This window comes from Mangifera indica, chromosome 13 (assembly GCF_011075055.1).
Source record: "Mangifera indica cultivar Alphonso chromosome 13, CATAS_Mindica_2.1, whole genome shotgun sequence".
NCBI lineage: Eukaryota > Viridiplantae > Streptophyta > Magnoliopsida > Sapindales > Anacardiaceae > Mangifera > Mangifera indica.
The window spans coordinates 13,678,108-13,692,971 of record NC_058149.1 but is presented as its reverse complement, the minus strand read 5'-3'; the positions used below and the strand labels follow the sequence as shown (position 1 = coordinate 13,692,971).

General features: G+C 35.9%; 1 protein-coding gene across 2 annotated transcripts; it reads left to right on the top strand.

Moving 5' to 3' along the window:
* Positions 1–897: 897 nt before the first annotated feature.
* Positions 898–14,367, top strand: LOC123194630 (transcriptional corepressor LEUNIG). 2 transcript variants are annotated; one of them, XM_044607933.1, is made up of 19 exons: positions 898–1,045; positions 1,317–1,363; positions 1,806–1,903; positions 2,055–2,164; positions 3,350–3,745; positions 3,839–3,927; positions 4,291–4,369; positions 4,449–4,524; positions 5,322–5,371; positions 5,523–5,834; positions 5,917–6,105; positions 10,885–11,130; positions 11,241–11,358; positions 11,954–12,063; positions 12,364–12,513; positions 12,930–13,085; positions 13,191–13,307; positions 13,590–13,796; positions 13,965–14,367. In XM_044607933.1, exons 2-19 carry the CDS (start codon positions 1,332–1,334, stop codon positions 14,106–14,108), a joined length of 2,679 nt encoding a protein of 892 aa, XP_044463868.1. In that variant the 5' UTR covers positions 898–1,045; positions 1,317–1,331; the 3' UTR covers positions 14,109–14,367. The 2 variants fall into 2 exon arrangements, with proteins under 2 accessions (XP_044463868.1, XP_044463867.1); XM_044607932.1 differs by having other exon boundaries at positions 11,214–11,358.
* Positions 14,368–14,864: the final 497 nt, after the last annotated feature.

Below are 14,864 nucleotides of genomic sequence, written 5' to 3'. Positions count from 1 at the left end.
GTAATTAACCATTGGTCCAAAATTGAGACCAGAAGTCTCTGGAATTGACCCGACAAGTTTGTCTCCATTAAAAGACAAAACTGCCACTCATAAACTAACTAATTCATCCAACCGAGTCGACTCACCGGGTCATATTATTTTTGAAAATAGTAATTTTAATATTTTTAATTTTAAATTGTTAATCCAATTTTCGTGATTTTAGAAACATAGTATTTTAATCATCAACTGGGGAAACGCAGCGTTTTCGTTGATTTTTTTAATTAAATTTCATTACAATTTGGTAACTATAAGACAAAATAATCAACCTACATCCTTTGGCTATTGACGAGATAAGAACAGCAAAATAATGAAGTCTAGGGCATTAAAGTAATTTCAACATATATTTAAATATTTTTTATTTTATAATTTAAAGAGTTAAATTTGATTAAAAAATTTAATTTAAGTTAACTTAAATTCAATGCAATTAATCTTTAATTTGAATTTATTTAATTTAATCTAAATTTAAATATTTATATCTTTAAGATTAATTAAAGAATAAAATCTAAAAAATATTTAAAAATCGATAATACTTGATATGCTAACGGCTGATAATAAGTATAGAAACAGGGATACAAGTTTTTATTTGATGGAATGATTTTACTTTTGAATACATTTAAAGGACATAAATGTAATAAAATAATTTTAAGGTGAGTAAATATAATAATATCAAAATAAGGCCCTAATAGAAAATAAAAGAAAGTGGAAGTCCTACATTCGGAAAGACAATAAAAGTTAGCAGTTCAGGTTATTTACAAATCACTCCCTCGTGTTCCCCCAACAAACGGCTAATATGTGTAATTTTTAGCAGCCACAAGGGTATTTAATCGATCTGGAAAGCAAAGCTGTACTTTTGTAACAGCCTTCAGACTGAAAATTTGACAAAGTGAAGGGCTTTTTCGGTAAATAAAATCGGAAAAAAGGCAGTATGATATCTGCAACAACGGCAACACAATCCACCGAAGCAAAGCTACAGAAAAATTAAAAAACAACGTTTTTTAATTTGCAGGTCTGTTTCTCTTTCTTCATTAATTGTAGATATTAATAATATTTCATTTCCTGTTTTGTTTTATTTCATTTGCCAAAATGAGAGAGCTTTGTTTCGTCTATTAAGCTATTCCTTCGCATAGATTCTTCTCCAGCACCACTATTCTGCTTCTCTTCTTTTCATTGATTCTATTTTTTGCTTTCTTTTTTTTTTTCTCTGGCGTGTAATTTTGAGGCTGCACAGAGTTAGTATCTTAGAATCTAACATTACTGTTTTAACTGTTTTTGCTTAGCGTGGTTGATTCAATATGTCTCAAACCAACTGGGAAGCTGATAAAATGTGAGTATTATTTTCTACTTAGTTATAAATTTCTTATTTTTCCATCTAGGTTTCATGTTTTTTTATTGTTATTTGTTTTAATTACTGATTTGGGTTTTGCGTATGTGAGTTTTTGCCTCTTTTTATCATTTCTGGATTCAAGTTCTGTTCTTTGGAGTTTCTTCATGACATGTTCTTGCACCTTATTTTAGGGTTTACCCCTTTTTTTCGCGGCATTAATTAGGTGATATATACTTGCTATTTTGGTTATGTTTTTCCTTTTTTTTTTTTTGAATCATTGGGATTCTAAGATTTATTCTGAGAATATCTTTAGCTCAAAATGCTTTTTTTTTTTTAAACATATGTTTTTATAAAAACTGTTGTATCAAATTTTGTTCTCTTAAAAATAATTCGTTCACTTCATGAGTAATGCAATATGTTGGTTTTAATTTTTAAACAACAGGCTAGATGTGTATATCCATGATTATTTAGTGAAGAGAGATTTAAAGGCTACTGCGCAGGCTTTTCAAGCTGAAGGGAAAGTATCATCTGATCCTGTTGGTAAGTTTAGCAGAAATTACAAGTTAAGGGAACCAAAAAAACCCTTTTCAGTTCCAGTGCCTCTTTACCTCTTGTTTTCTCTTCTTGTTATCATTATTTTTTGTAGTCTTAGTGACATCTTTATTTGTTTTTCATGTGCATGGATTTTCAGCCATTGATGCGCCAGGTGGTTTTCTCTTTGAGTGGTGGTCTGTTTTTTGGGATATATTTATTGCTAGGACTAATGAGAAGCATTCAGATGTTGCTGCCTCTTACATCGAGGTTTGTTTCATCTAAGTGGTTTCAATTAGATTTGTTGGAGACAAAGTATTCCTGAAGCTAGTGTTTAATTTAGATTTTATTTGCTGTTTCTAGTTTTTCTTTACTATTATCTTAACTTTGTGTAATTTGTTTAGTGGGCTGAACTCTGACCAACTCTGTAGCTTTGTATTCGTATCCTGGGCATATTCTCAACCAGCATTGTCACTTTCCAGTTCTACTGTTGCTTTGTTTTCTATGTATATCTAGAGTAATTCTAACTTGTTCATTTTCATTTTCTGGGTTCTGCTTTTTTTAATATTATTCATACGTTGAATTCCCTGAAATTTTGCTATGTATAATCTGATTGTGGTGCTTTGAAGGATTTCCGTTCAAAGGATTTATGATTATGTAGTGTCAGATGTTCTATATTCTCTTTTTAACAAACTGTAGCATCTACTCTAGCAATGATTTAAGTGTCACATAAATTCTCACCAAATAGAGAAAAGTTTGGTTTGGTTTGTCCCACTCTTGCTTGGTAAATTTTTTACGATCCAATGCTATTAGTATGTGTATTGGATGTGTCTCTGCATACATGTCTTGCTTACTCATGCTCTAGAATATTATAAATCCATGAGGGGCTATTAATAATCTGTGAAGTCTTAATTAAACACTTCTAATCATATGTGGTTTTGCAATTTTTACTGATTCAGTTATGACGTTTTATTAGCATTCCTCACTTTCCCCTTCTTTTATGGCTTGTATGTTCCTGGGATCAATATATGAGTTGATGATGAAATAGTAGTTTAATGAGTTCTGATAAATGTTTGAGGAACATTGATCTATCATTTCATATACGTATTTTTTGCTCTTGTTATGTGTGACCTAGCTCCTGTCTTAGGGGTTTAGGAACCTTTGCTTGTATTTAAGGCCATGCACACGTTGACTGGGGTGCTAATATTATGCCTGCTTCTTATGGGTGGGTACTGCTGGGAGGTTAATATTGCTCAATTTAGGGCTTCTTATCATCATGGAAAGTTGACTTGTTCATTTCTGGGGTGTCTGAATGGTATAAGAGCCCCTTTGACCTTGAAAAATTTTTAAGGCTAACCTGTGGATGCTATTTCTAAGAAGGATTTATGTTGAAGTTCTTATGTATAAAATTATTTGAAGGATCTCTGGGAAGCTTATGGAATATTGAAATTGCAGACTCAGTTGATTAAAGCACGAGAGCAGCAGCAACAACAACATCAGCAACAACAATCCCAACAACCACAGCAGCAACAGCAGCAACAACAACAACAATTGCATATGCAACAGCTCCTATTGCATAGACATGCCCAGCAACAGCAACAACAGCAACAACAACAGCAGCAACAACAGCAACCTCAGCAGCCTCAGCAACCTCAGCAGCAACAGCCACAACAGCAGCCGCAGCGAAGGGATGGAGCCCACCTCCTAAATGGTACTGCTAATGGGCTTGTAGGAAATGACCCTCTATTGCGGCAGAACCCTGGAACAGCAAATGCCTTGGCTACAAAGATGTATGAGGAAAGACTAAAGCTACCACCTCAAAGGGATTCTCTGGACGATTCCGCTATGAAGGTGGCACACCATAATGATTTTTTTTTCCTTTAAATTCATTTTGTGTCTTTTTTTGTTCACATACTGGTTCATCATTTGGGAAATCTTGTACAGCAAAGATTTGGTGAGAATATGGGCCAGCTTCTGGATCCGAATCATGCTTCTATATTGAAGTCAGCTGCTGCTACCAACCAGCCTTCAGGGTGCTTCTCTATAATATTTACTTACTACTTGACACTTACTATTGATTTTCATGCTTGAAGAGTTCTAGTTACAAAGTATTGAAAATTTCTGAACAGAGTACTTGAAATCAGAGGAAAGAAATAGGAAGTAGAGAAATCCTTCCTCAATAAGTTGCAGGATTTTGGGTTTTAAACCTCATTTCATATTGCAATTATGTCATCCTAAATTTGATTTGATGGTCAAAGGCTGTAGATCAAAGTTGGAAAAAACATTTATCCCATTGATTTCCAAATGAACTGCTTATCTGTTGAGGGTTTAGTGTAGCATCTGATCATATAGTCAGTCTCTGATTAAATTCATGGAAAATATACTATTGATTTCAGGCAAGTTTTGCATGGTACAGCGGGCAGTATGTCTCCACAAGTTCAAGCACGGAATCAACAACTGCCAGGATCCACACCAGTAAGTAATTTACATACAAACAATCTTATTTTCTTTTACTTTTCTTATATTCCCTTTGCTGAATTTTATCTGAATTTAGGACATAAAGAGTGAGATTAATCCAGTATTGAATCCCAGAGTAGCAGGTCCAGAAGGATCATTAATAGGCATTCCTGGTACACTTTGCTTCAGCCCTTTCTCTTATATCCATCAATCTTTTGAATATGATGTCATATATTTAGTACATTCTGACTTCACATCCGTGATCATTCTTTTATTGCACATGTCTTGCATTATTGCTGGATTTTGGGAGTTAAACCAATTGTGTTGTTATTGTAATTGTAATTTTGTAGCTATCATTGTGGCTAACATGAAACTTTATGTTGGAGATCTTAGGCCCTTTAAACTTGGAGTGTGGATCAACATCTTTATTAATGATGGGCTTAAACATGTTTTGGATTTCAATTGTTAAAATGACAACTTGGATATCCATTACATTAGATACCCTTTTATGTTTTTTTTTCCCCCAATGTCGGACTTATATATTCCAACACTCCTCCACAAGACAAGATCTGACTCTTCTTGGTTTGCCCATGGGTCCATCTGAGTTTTAAGTAAAGAGCCTAGCTTCTTGCAGTGTAGCCCACAATGCTCAAAAGGTCTAGTTCTTCTTGTCTAGCACATGGGTTTATTTGGGTTTTGACTCAAGGGTTTGACTTCTTGTAGCTCAGTCCACCATGCTCAAATAGGTCTTGGATCAAGAGGTTCTAATGCCATGTTGGAAATCCTGGGTCCTTTAAACTTGGAGTGTGGATTAACATCTTTATTGATTATGGGCTTTAACATGTTTTAGGTTCCGATTGTTAAAATGACTTAAACCAATTTGGATACTCATTACGTTATGTACCCTCTCATTTTTATTCTTCTTTCCAATGTGGGACTTATATATTCCAACCCTTTATATTTGTTTCAGGGTCAAATCAAGGCGGTAACAATTTAACTTTAAAAGGGTGGCCACTCACAGTAAGATTTATATGATGCAGCTTAATTTTATCTTCTTAAAAAGCTCAATAATTTTCTTTCTTGGTCTAAAATATTTTCTGCATGTAACACAGCATCAAATTTTAGCTTCTATTTTGTGTTGTCACTTTTAGCATTTTACCTCCTTTGTTAGGGTCTGGAACCAATACGGTCTGGGCTCCTTCAGCAGCAAAAACCCTTTATACAGGCTCCTCAGCCTTTTCATCAACTTCATATGTTGACACCACAACACCAGCAACAACTTATGCTTGCACAACAAAATCTGACATCACCATCTGCTAGTGATGAAAGTAGAAGATTCAGAATGTTTTTGAACAATAGGAATATAGGCCTTGGCAAGGAGGGTCTTTCAAATTCTGTTGGTGATGTGGTTCCAAATGTTGGATCACCTTTACAAACTGGGGGCCCTCTTCGGCCTCATGGGGATACTGATATGCTGCTTAAGGTGTTAATCTTACAGCATTTTGTTTCCTGTGATATCATTTTTTCCCTTCAAATTTTCTCAAATAGGTTTTGTTTATGTGTAGTTAAGAATGGCTCAGTTACATCAGCAGCAGCAACAACAGCAACAAAACGGTAATCCACAGCAGCATGCACTTTCAAATCAGCAATCACAGAGTTCTAATCACAATCTTCACCAACAAGATAAAATGGGGACCACTGGAAGTGTGGCCATTGATAGTAGCATTTCAAACTCCTATCGAGGAACTGATCAGGTCTGTTATTTCTTATAACTCTTACCAACAATTATTAAATTGTATTAAAAATAGTATAGCATTTTTGTAATTTTGCCAGCTATGCTTTACCAATGTCTTTATGTCTAGTCATCTGTTTATCTAGAATGCCCTTAGTTATTGTCAAGCTATGCAGTTTCTTTAATCTCTTTGAAGAAACTGAAATTAAGGGTTTATTTTCCTTGATTAATTTACTGTTTACATTTATATACACATTAGGAATTCCGTATTAGGAATATGAATATTTGATTCCTATATTTGATTCCTATAATCAAGCTTTATATTCCTATAATTAAGTCTTATTTACTAATTTACAGATTCTGCAACACTCCCCCTCAAGTTGGAGCATAGATATTAATCATGTCTAGCTTGTTACAAAGATAATCAACTCGAACCCCATTTATAGCCTTGGTGAAGATATCCCTTAACTGTTCTCTAGTCTTCACATATCTTGTAGAAATAAAATTCTACTGAATTTTCTCTCTAACGAAATGACAATCTCAATATGTTTAGTTCATTCATGAAACACAGGATTAGAGACAATATGAAGAGCAACTTGATTATCACACCATAATTGTGCTGGTAACGATATCTGGAAACCCACTTCAGTCAAAAGTTGATATACCCACATTATTTCACACACGGATTGAGCCATAGCTCTATATTTTGATTCTGCACTAGATCGAGACACAACATTTTGCTTCTTGCTCTTCCATGATACCAAATTTCCTTCCACGAAAACACAGTAACTAGTGGTGGATCTTCTATCTACCTTGGAACCTACCCAATCTGCATTTGAGAAATACTCAATGTTAGTGTGACCATGATTTTCATACAATATGCCACGTCCAGGAGCACCCTTCAAGTAGCACAAAATTTGCTCTAACGTCACCCAATGATCGACTGTTGGAGATGACATGAATTGACTTACAACACTGACAGAGTATGCAATGTCAGGACGAGTCACTGTAAGATAATTTAACTTTCCCACCAATCTTCTATACTTCTCAGGTTCTTCAAACGGTTCACCTTCTTTTGTAAGTTGTAGATTAGGAATCATCGGAGTGCTACATGGTTTGGCTCCTAATTTACCTATCTCAATCAATAAATCAGGCATTTCTCTGAGATAGAATGATGCCTTTCTTACTTCTTGTCACTTCTATACCCAAGAAATATTTCAACCCTCCTAAATCTTTTGTTTAAAACTGAGTATGAAGAAATGATTTGAGAGAGGAAATCCCCACAGTATCGCTTCCAGTAATGATGATATCATCAACATAAACAACTAAAAGAATACTGTAAGCTTCAGACTGTTTATAGAAAACTAAATGATCACATTTGCTCTTTATCATGCCAAACTTTTGAACTGCCTGACTAAATTTTCCAAACCAAGCACGAGGACTTTGTTTCAAACCATACAGGGATTTGCGAAGATGACAAACCTTTCCACACTCCCTCTGAGCAACAAAACCAAGTGGTTGCTCCATATATAACTTCCTCTTGAAGGTCACCATGCAAGAATGCATTCTTGATATCCAACCGGTGTAAAGGCCAATTATAGGTAGCTACCGTAGAAATAAATAAATGAGCAGATGTCAGCTTAGCAACAAGAGAGAAAGTATCAGAGTAATCCACCCTATAAGTTTGTGCATATCCTTTAGCAACCAAACGAGCCTTAAGACAAGCCACTGATCCATCCGGATTAACCTTAACTGTAAACACCCATTTACATCCAATGGCTTTCTTCCCTGTAGGGAGATTGACCACGTCCCAAGTACCATTATCAGCTAAAGCATTCATTTCCTCTATCATAGCCGCACGCCAACCAGGATGAGATATAGCTTCATGAGTGGTATTGGGAATAGAAATAGAATCTTGTGATGCAACAAAGGAACATGAAATAGGGGATAAATGACCATAAGAAACAAAAGAAGAAATAGGATAAGTACACTGTCTTTTACCTTGTCGAAGGGCGATTGGTAGATCAATGTTAGTAGAAACTGGATCTAACGAAGAGACCGGTTCAGGACATGCATCCGGGGCTTGTTGACGCCTGGAGTAGACCTGTGTAATGGGTGGTCTAACAGGGTTTGATTCTTCAGCGAGAAAAGGTTCTAGAGAACTAATAGTTGTAGGGCGAGATAAGGTAACAATATACACTAACAAATCATCATCTTCCCCCTGAATGGTGTAAGTAGAACTAGAGAAGAAAAGAATGTTCTTCAAAAAGGTAATATCAGTAGACACCAGATATTTGTTTAAGGTCGGACAAAAACACCTATAACCCTTTTGAAGACGAGAGTAGCCAAGAAACACACATTTTAAAGACTTGGGATCTAGTTTTGTGACATCATGTCGAATATCACGAACAAAACAAGTACTACCAAATATTTTATGTTCAATAGGGAACAAAAATTTATTTGGAAAAAGAACACTATAAGGAATCTGATCTTGAAGAACTGATGATGACATACGATTAATCAAAAAACAAGATGTTGAAATAGCATCAGCCCAAAATTGTTTGGGAACTTGCATTTGAAACAAGAGTGCTCGAGCTGTTTCAAGTATGTGTTTATTTTTTCTTTCAGCTACTCCATTTTGAGATGGTGTGGCAGCACAAGAGGATTGATGAAAAATGTCATTTCTTATCAAATACGACTGAAAGGATTCAGAAAAGTATTCCTTGGCATTATTACTACGTAAAGTCTGAACAAAAACATTGAATTGTGTTTTTATTTCAACATGAAAGGCACAAAAATGAGAAAACACTTCGGAACGATTTTTCATTAAGTAAAGCCAAGTCATACGAGAATAATCATCAACAAAAGTAACAAAGTATTTAAATCCAGCTTTAGACACTATAGGACAAGGACCCCAAACATCCGAATGAACTAACTCAAAAGGAGAGTTAGCTCGTTTATTGACTCTAGACCCTGAAGACAGACGATGATGTTTGGCAAATTGACATGACTCACAATCAAACGAAGATATATGACGAAACTGTGGACATAAAGTCTTCAACACAAGTAGAGAAGGATGTCCCAACTGACAGTGAGCTTCGAATGGGATTAAGGCACTGGAACAGGCAACAGACCTTGGTGTTTGCATATCTAGGATATAGAAACCCCCAAATTCATGTCCTCTACCAATAATCTGCTTCGTCGTAAGATCCTGAAATACACAATGATTAGAGAAAAATGAGACAACAATTAAGAGCACGAGTGAGTTTACTCACAGAGATTAAATTAAATGAAAACTGTGGTAAACTCAAAACAGATGATAATGAAATTGATTGAGTTAGATTAACAGTTCTAGAACCAAGAATAGATGACATTGATCCGTCTGCTAAAGTAACAGTAGAAGGGGATGTAAATGACTGAAAGGTTGAAAAGACACTTGGATTACCTGTCATGTGATTTGTAACACTAGAATCAATGACCCATTTGGAGGAGCAGGAAACAAGACATGTATTTGATTTACCTGACTCAGCACTGACAGCGATAAAAGTCGATGAAGACTTTAGTGAATCTTAGTACTAAGAGAACTTGGCATATTCTTCTGCATAAATCATAATAGTCTCTCCAGACGATGAACTGGTAGCAGTGTTAGTTGCTGCAACATGTGCTGATTGAGATTTTGAAGCACGATTCAACAATTTTCTACAAGTGCGCTTTGTATGGCCTGACTCATGGCAATAATAGCACACAATCCCTCCTAATTCCTAACTCCGATCAGTAGCCCTGTCACGGTTACCACTGCTCCCTTCTCTATTGCCAGTTCTATTATATGGACGTCCAGTTTCAAGGGCTCCACTTCGACTAATAAGAGCGCTATTACTCTGAAATGATGGGGTGCTTTCTGTGCGAAGTACCCTAGTAAAAGTGTCATGCAAAGATGAAATCTCAGGACTAGCAAGAATTTGTGATTTGGCAGTTTCGAACTCAGATGGAAGACCCGCTAGGAAGCTCATGATGGTCATTTGTTCTTGCTGAGCTTGTTGAACCATTACATTTGGACTAAAAGGTAACAACATATTAAGTTCTTCATAAGTTCGTTTAAAGTCCATGAAATAAGAAGTGATAGTCCTGTCTTGTTTATCTGCACGATAGAAAAAAGTTCATTGCACCCAAAAAAAACGTTTGGTGGCAATTGGTGGTAAAGTTATATTCTTTCTTGGATTTTATAAGAATGACCAGTTGAATAATTGGCTTTCCATTATTTAACATTATTGGTTTTTGAATTAAATGTATTCAATGTCTAAGGTATTAACTTCCCGTTTAAGTTTATGTACAACTACTTTCACTTGCATTTTGTGGTTTTAAATAATAATGATTATGTGGTTATGGGTAATTACCCCACCATCTCTCTTCGAGGATTGGCAAACATATGCAACTTGATGCACTATGATTGTTTCTCTAAACCCAATGCAAGACCTCCTAGTAATTTCCTGTGTATATTGATCTCAAACTCTGTTATCCCCATCTCTCTAGATTACAAGTATTTTGGGAAACCTTTTTCTTCTGCAATTGAATGCTAATAAGCACATCTTAAATTTTAAATTCTGTTTGAACTACAAAATAATTGGGAAAGATGTAAAGTAATTAAGGATTATTTGATCTCATAGCAGTTTTTTTCATGGTCAAGATAGGTCAGTTAGTCATATACAGAAACTTATCAGAGGGAGTGAGTGATATGAACATTGCAAGCCTTTTTACAACTTTGGTCAGGTTTCTAACATGGCTTCTCTAAATGAATTTTAAGGTTTCAAAAAACCAGACTGGGAGAAAGAGAAAACAACCGGTGTCATCTTCAGGTCCTGCCAATAGCTCTGGAACTGCTAATACAGCAGGACCCTCCCCAAGTTCAGCACCTTCAACACCATCAACCCACACCCCTGGAGATGTGATTTCAATGCCTGCTTTGCCACATAATGGTGGTTCTTCCAAGCCATTAATGATGTTTGGCCCTGATGGTACTGGTACACTTACATCACCATCGAACCAATTGGTGAGTGCACTTCCTATCTTGTTGTAGAGGTTTAAGGTCTTCAGATTCATTGCATAATTCTCATTGGCATTCCATTTTGGCAGTGGGATGATAAAGATCTTGAATTGCAGGCTGATATGGACCGTTTTGTGGAGGATGGTTCCCTTGATGATCATGTTGAGTCTTTTTTATCCCATGATGATACAGACCCCAGAGATCCTGGTGGCCGTGGTATGGATATCAGCCAAGGTGTGTGAACACAAACCTTTTGCACTGATTAAGTTTGTGAGAGATATTCCTGAAGCATATCCAGTTTTTTTTCCTCTCAAGTTCTTGTGGAATGGAGTTATTGAATATGGCTGAACACTTTATATATGTGGTTGTTCCAACGTCCATGGCTTGCTCACAATTTTTTGGGATGTTAATGGTTATTTTCTTTTTCTTGCGTTACTTTTCTCATGGCTGGTTTTCTTTTATACTGTAGGTAGATGCCTCTTTGGCAATCTTTTTCCTCATTGGTTTTTCTGCTTTTGCATCCTCCTTGTTAGTGGCCATCTGTTTGGTGGTCACTTCTGTATTATAAATTTGTCTCCAGAAATAATCCCTTCAGTGATTTGTAATTTATTAAAATGTTTTGTTTATTGTCTATAATACATAAAAACAGTCATTGATACTGTAATTCTTTAAGTTTGTCAGTTAATGATGTGTGTTAACATCATTAGGACTATGTAAGTATCATAATGCTAGTGAAAAATAATTAACATTGCAAATTGTTGTGTCATGGTTGGCCAATTTTTCTCTTATGTTTCACGTTAAGCAAGTGGCTTATGCTTTTTGGCTTCAGGGTTCTCATTTAAGGAAGTAACTTCTGTTAGAGCTAGCACAAGCAAAGTTGTCTGCTGTCACTTCTCTTCAGATGGCAAGCTGCTTGCAACTGGGGGCCATGACAAGAAGGTCAGGTTCAAGAGGATGAAGTTATTTACTCTAATTAGTTTTTTTTTTTTTTTTAAAAAAAAAAAAGAGGTAAATGAATCAGTAACATGAGCAATAAATGTTGCTGGGAGAATCAATGCTTCTTTATGTCGAATAATTAACTTACCTAATTAATTGTAAAATTGTTTTGCTGATGAACCTATTAAAGAAAGCTGTGATGTGAATTGCTTGATAAAGTTAACCCGTCTCAAAGAATAAAATAATAAGGAAGGGAGGAGAAGAAAAATAGAATGCTAATATGTTTCAATGCTGGTTTTGCAGGCTGTCTTGTGGTACACTGATACGTTAAAGGCAAAAACAAACCTTGAAGAGCATTCTTCTCTAATAACTGATGTTCGTTTCAGTCCCAGCATGCCGCGTCTTGCAACATCTTCATTTGACAAAACCGTTAGAGTTTGGGATGCTGACAATGTTAGTGAACTAATGATTTTGTCTTGACTTGTCATGTTTTTATTTTTAGGCATGTATTTTTGTTATAATTTTGCATTTCATAGTTTTTTATGTTTTGAAAGATGTGTCTGTAATAAATTGTTTATGATATTAGAAGCCATGTAGGTTATTGCCATACATATGAATGTAGGAGGCTTGTCTTTGTTGATATTAACTTTTGTTTGTACATCAGGAGTTGGAATATTTATGTTTTTCTGGCATATTAAAAGTGGACTGCATGTGTTTATATGTTACTTTTAGACTTCTCGATTTGTTTTCAAATTTATTAGAAGTGGTTACATATGTATTTATATGTTACTTTTATTCTTCTCGTTTTGGTTTTCGAATTTGTTAGTGTGGCTTTTTAATTATTGTGCCTTTGTTTGTGTTCTTTGCAGCCGGGCTATTCACTTCGTAATTTTGTGGGGCATTCTGCTTCTGTTATGTCACTGGACTTCCACCCCAATAAAGAGGATCTCATCTGTTCTTGTGATGGGGATGGTGAAATACGGTACTGGAGTATTAACAATGGTAGCTGTGCAAGAGTTTTCAAGGTAGAATCTTGTTGGCTATTGGTTGATTACACTGAAATAATTGGACGTGGGTGTTATTTAAGTGATTCTTTGTCTGGTCAATATTAATACTTTCACATGGTTTAGGGTGGTACGGCACAGATGAGATTTCAACCCCATCATGGAAGATATCTTGCTGCAGCTGCTGAGAATGTTGTATCTATCCTAGATGTGGAAACACAAGCTTGTCGGCTTTCATTACAGGTCAGTTGAATTTTGAAGTGAATGCTTCATTAGAAATGTACTAACAAGATTCAGTTCTAGATAGACAAACAATTCTGACACCAAAAAATTTGGGTACTAGCTCAGGTATTAACAACCTTTGTGCATGGATTCTTTCAAAATAGAATGAAAAGAAAATTATGTATATTTAAATAACTAAAAGATGTCTCATCAAGGTTGTATCATTATGTTATCAATTAAGAAAATGAATGTGCAAATATGATATGAAAGGGAGTTTGGCTGACTGTGGATTTATAATTATAGGGACATACTAAACCAATCCATTCTGTATGTTGGGATCCTTCTGGTGAGTATCTAGCATCTGTCAGTGAGGACTCAGTAAGAGTCTGGACGCTTGGGTCTGGGAGTGAAGGGGAATGTGTTCATGAGTTGAGTTGTAATGGCAACAAATTCCACTCTTGTGTCTTCCATCCTACGTATCCTTCACTTCTGGTGATCGGCTGTTACCAGGTAACTTTTCTTGTGTTAATTGTTTAGCTGGGTTTTGTGTTTATGGGTAGCTATTGAAATTGGCAAAATAAATTTGTGATTGGCAAATTTTGTTTGAATGCTTTTGATGATCATAGTTGACAGTTTGAGAATATTTGTCTGATGTTCTACTGTGTGCATTTGTTGCAGTCTTTGGAACTTTGGAACATGATTGAGAACAAGACTATGACACTCTCAGCTCATGACGGACTGATTGCTGCCTTGGCCGTGTCAACGGCAACAGGATTAGTAGCTTCAGCGAGTCATGACAAGATTGTCAAGCTGTGGAAGTGATGTGATCCAAGTAACCTTTCTTGTAATACTAGCTACTTTAAATCAGTGTCAATCAAAATGCTTGTAGTGGTGCCTGATTTGGTTGGCTGATCCTGTTTTGTGCTCTCTTCCAGATGACAGCTCCTTGTAACCCTAGGAACTAACCTGTGTCTGTTGTATTGCTGTTATTTTCTATGTACTGTGGACAAAAGATACGGACTGCCTGTTTGTAATGTCATGTTCTCCTTGCGAGGAATTACATGTTCCTTTAGCTTTTCTATATGGCTGCTTGCTTGCTGATATATTTCATCACTGTCAAGTTTGGTATTAATTTTTTATTCCACAGGGTCTAGTGTAAGCCAGCTAGAATTGGTGATTTTAAGCATGCAAATTACCCGAGTGCAGTCAGAGTTCGCTGATCGACTGAACCTTTTTCTTTGTTCCAAGAATTTTGATATGCAGAGTCATCACTTGTGCTGCAGCAGGCTTGTTTATTTTGAAGGTTCACCAACCTGTTGTTCATTGATCTCAACCCACAGGTAGAGGTGGATTCCATCCTAGCTGGTTTGGGTTTGAATCCATGTTCAGCAGCTCAGTTCAAGTTTGAAGATTTATTGGTCACATTAGAGCTCTTCTTCTCCACCAAATTTTCTTCTTCTTGACATAAAATTGAGCTCAAGTTAGTTCTTGTTTGGATTCATTTTGAATCCACTCTTGTCTGCAGGTACCTCTAATTATTTTCTTTGCTCAAGTATGCTCTCTATATGAAGCTGTAAC

What these genes read in the sequence shown, in the direction of transcription:
- LOC123194630 (XM_044607932.1), top strand. Translation starts at nt 1,332, where the DNA reads ATGTCTCAAACCAACTGGGAAGCTGATAAAAT. An exon ending in TTGCTGCCTCTTACATCGAG is followed by an intron (nt 2,165 to 3,349) that starts GTTTGTTTCATC and finishes TTGAAATTGCAG; the next exon opens with ACTCAGTTGATTAAAGCACG. An exon ending in TGGTGATCGGCTGTTACCAG is followed by an intron (nt 13,797 to 13,964) that starts GTAACTTTTCTT and finishes CATTTGTTGCAG; the next exon opens with TCTTTGGAACTTTGGAACAT.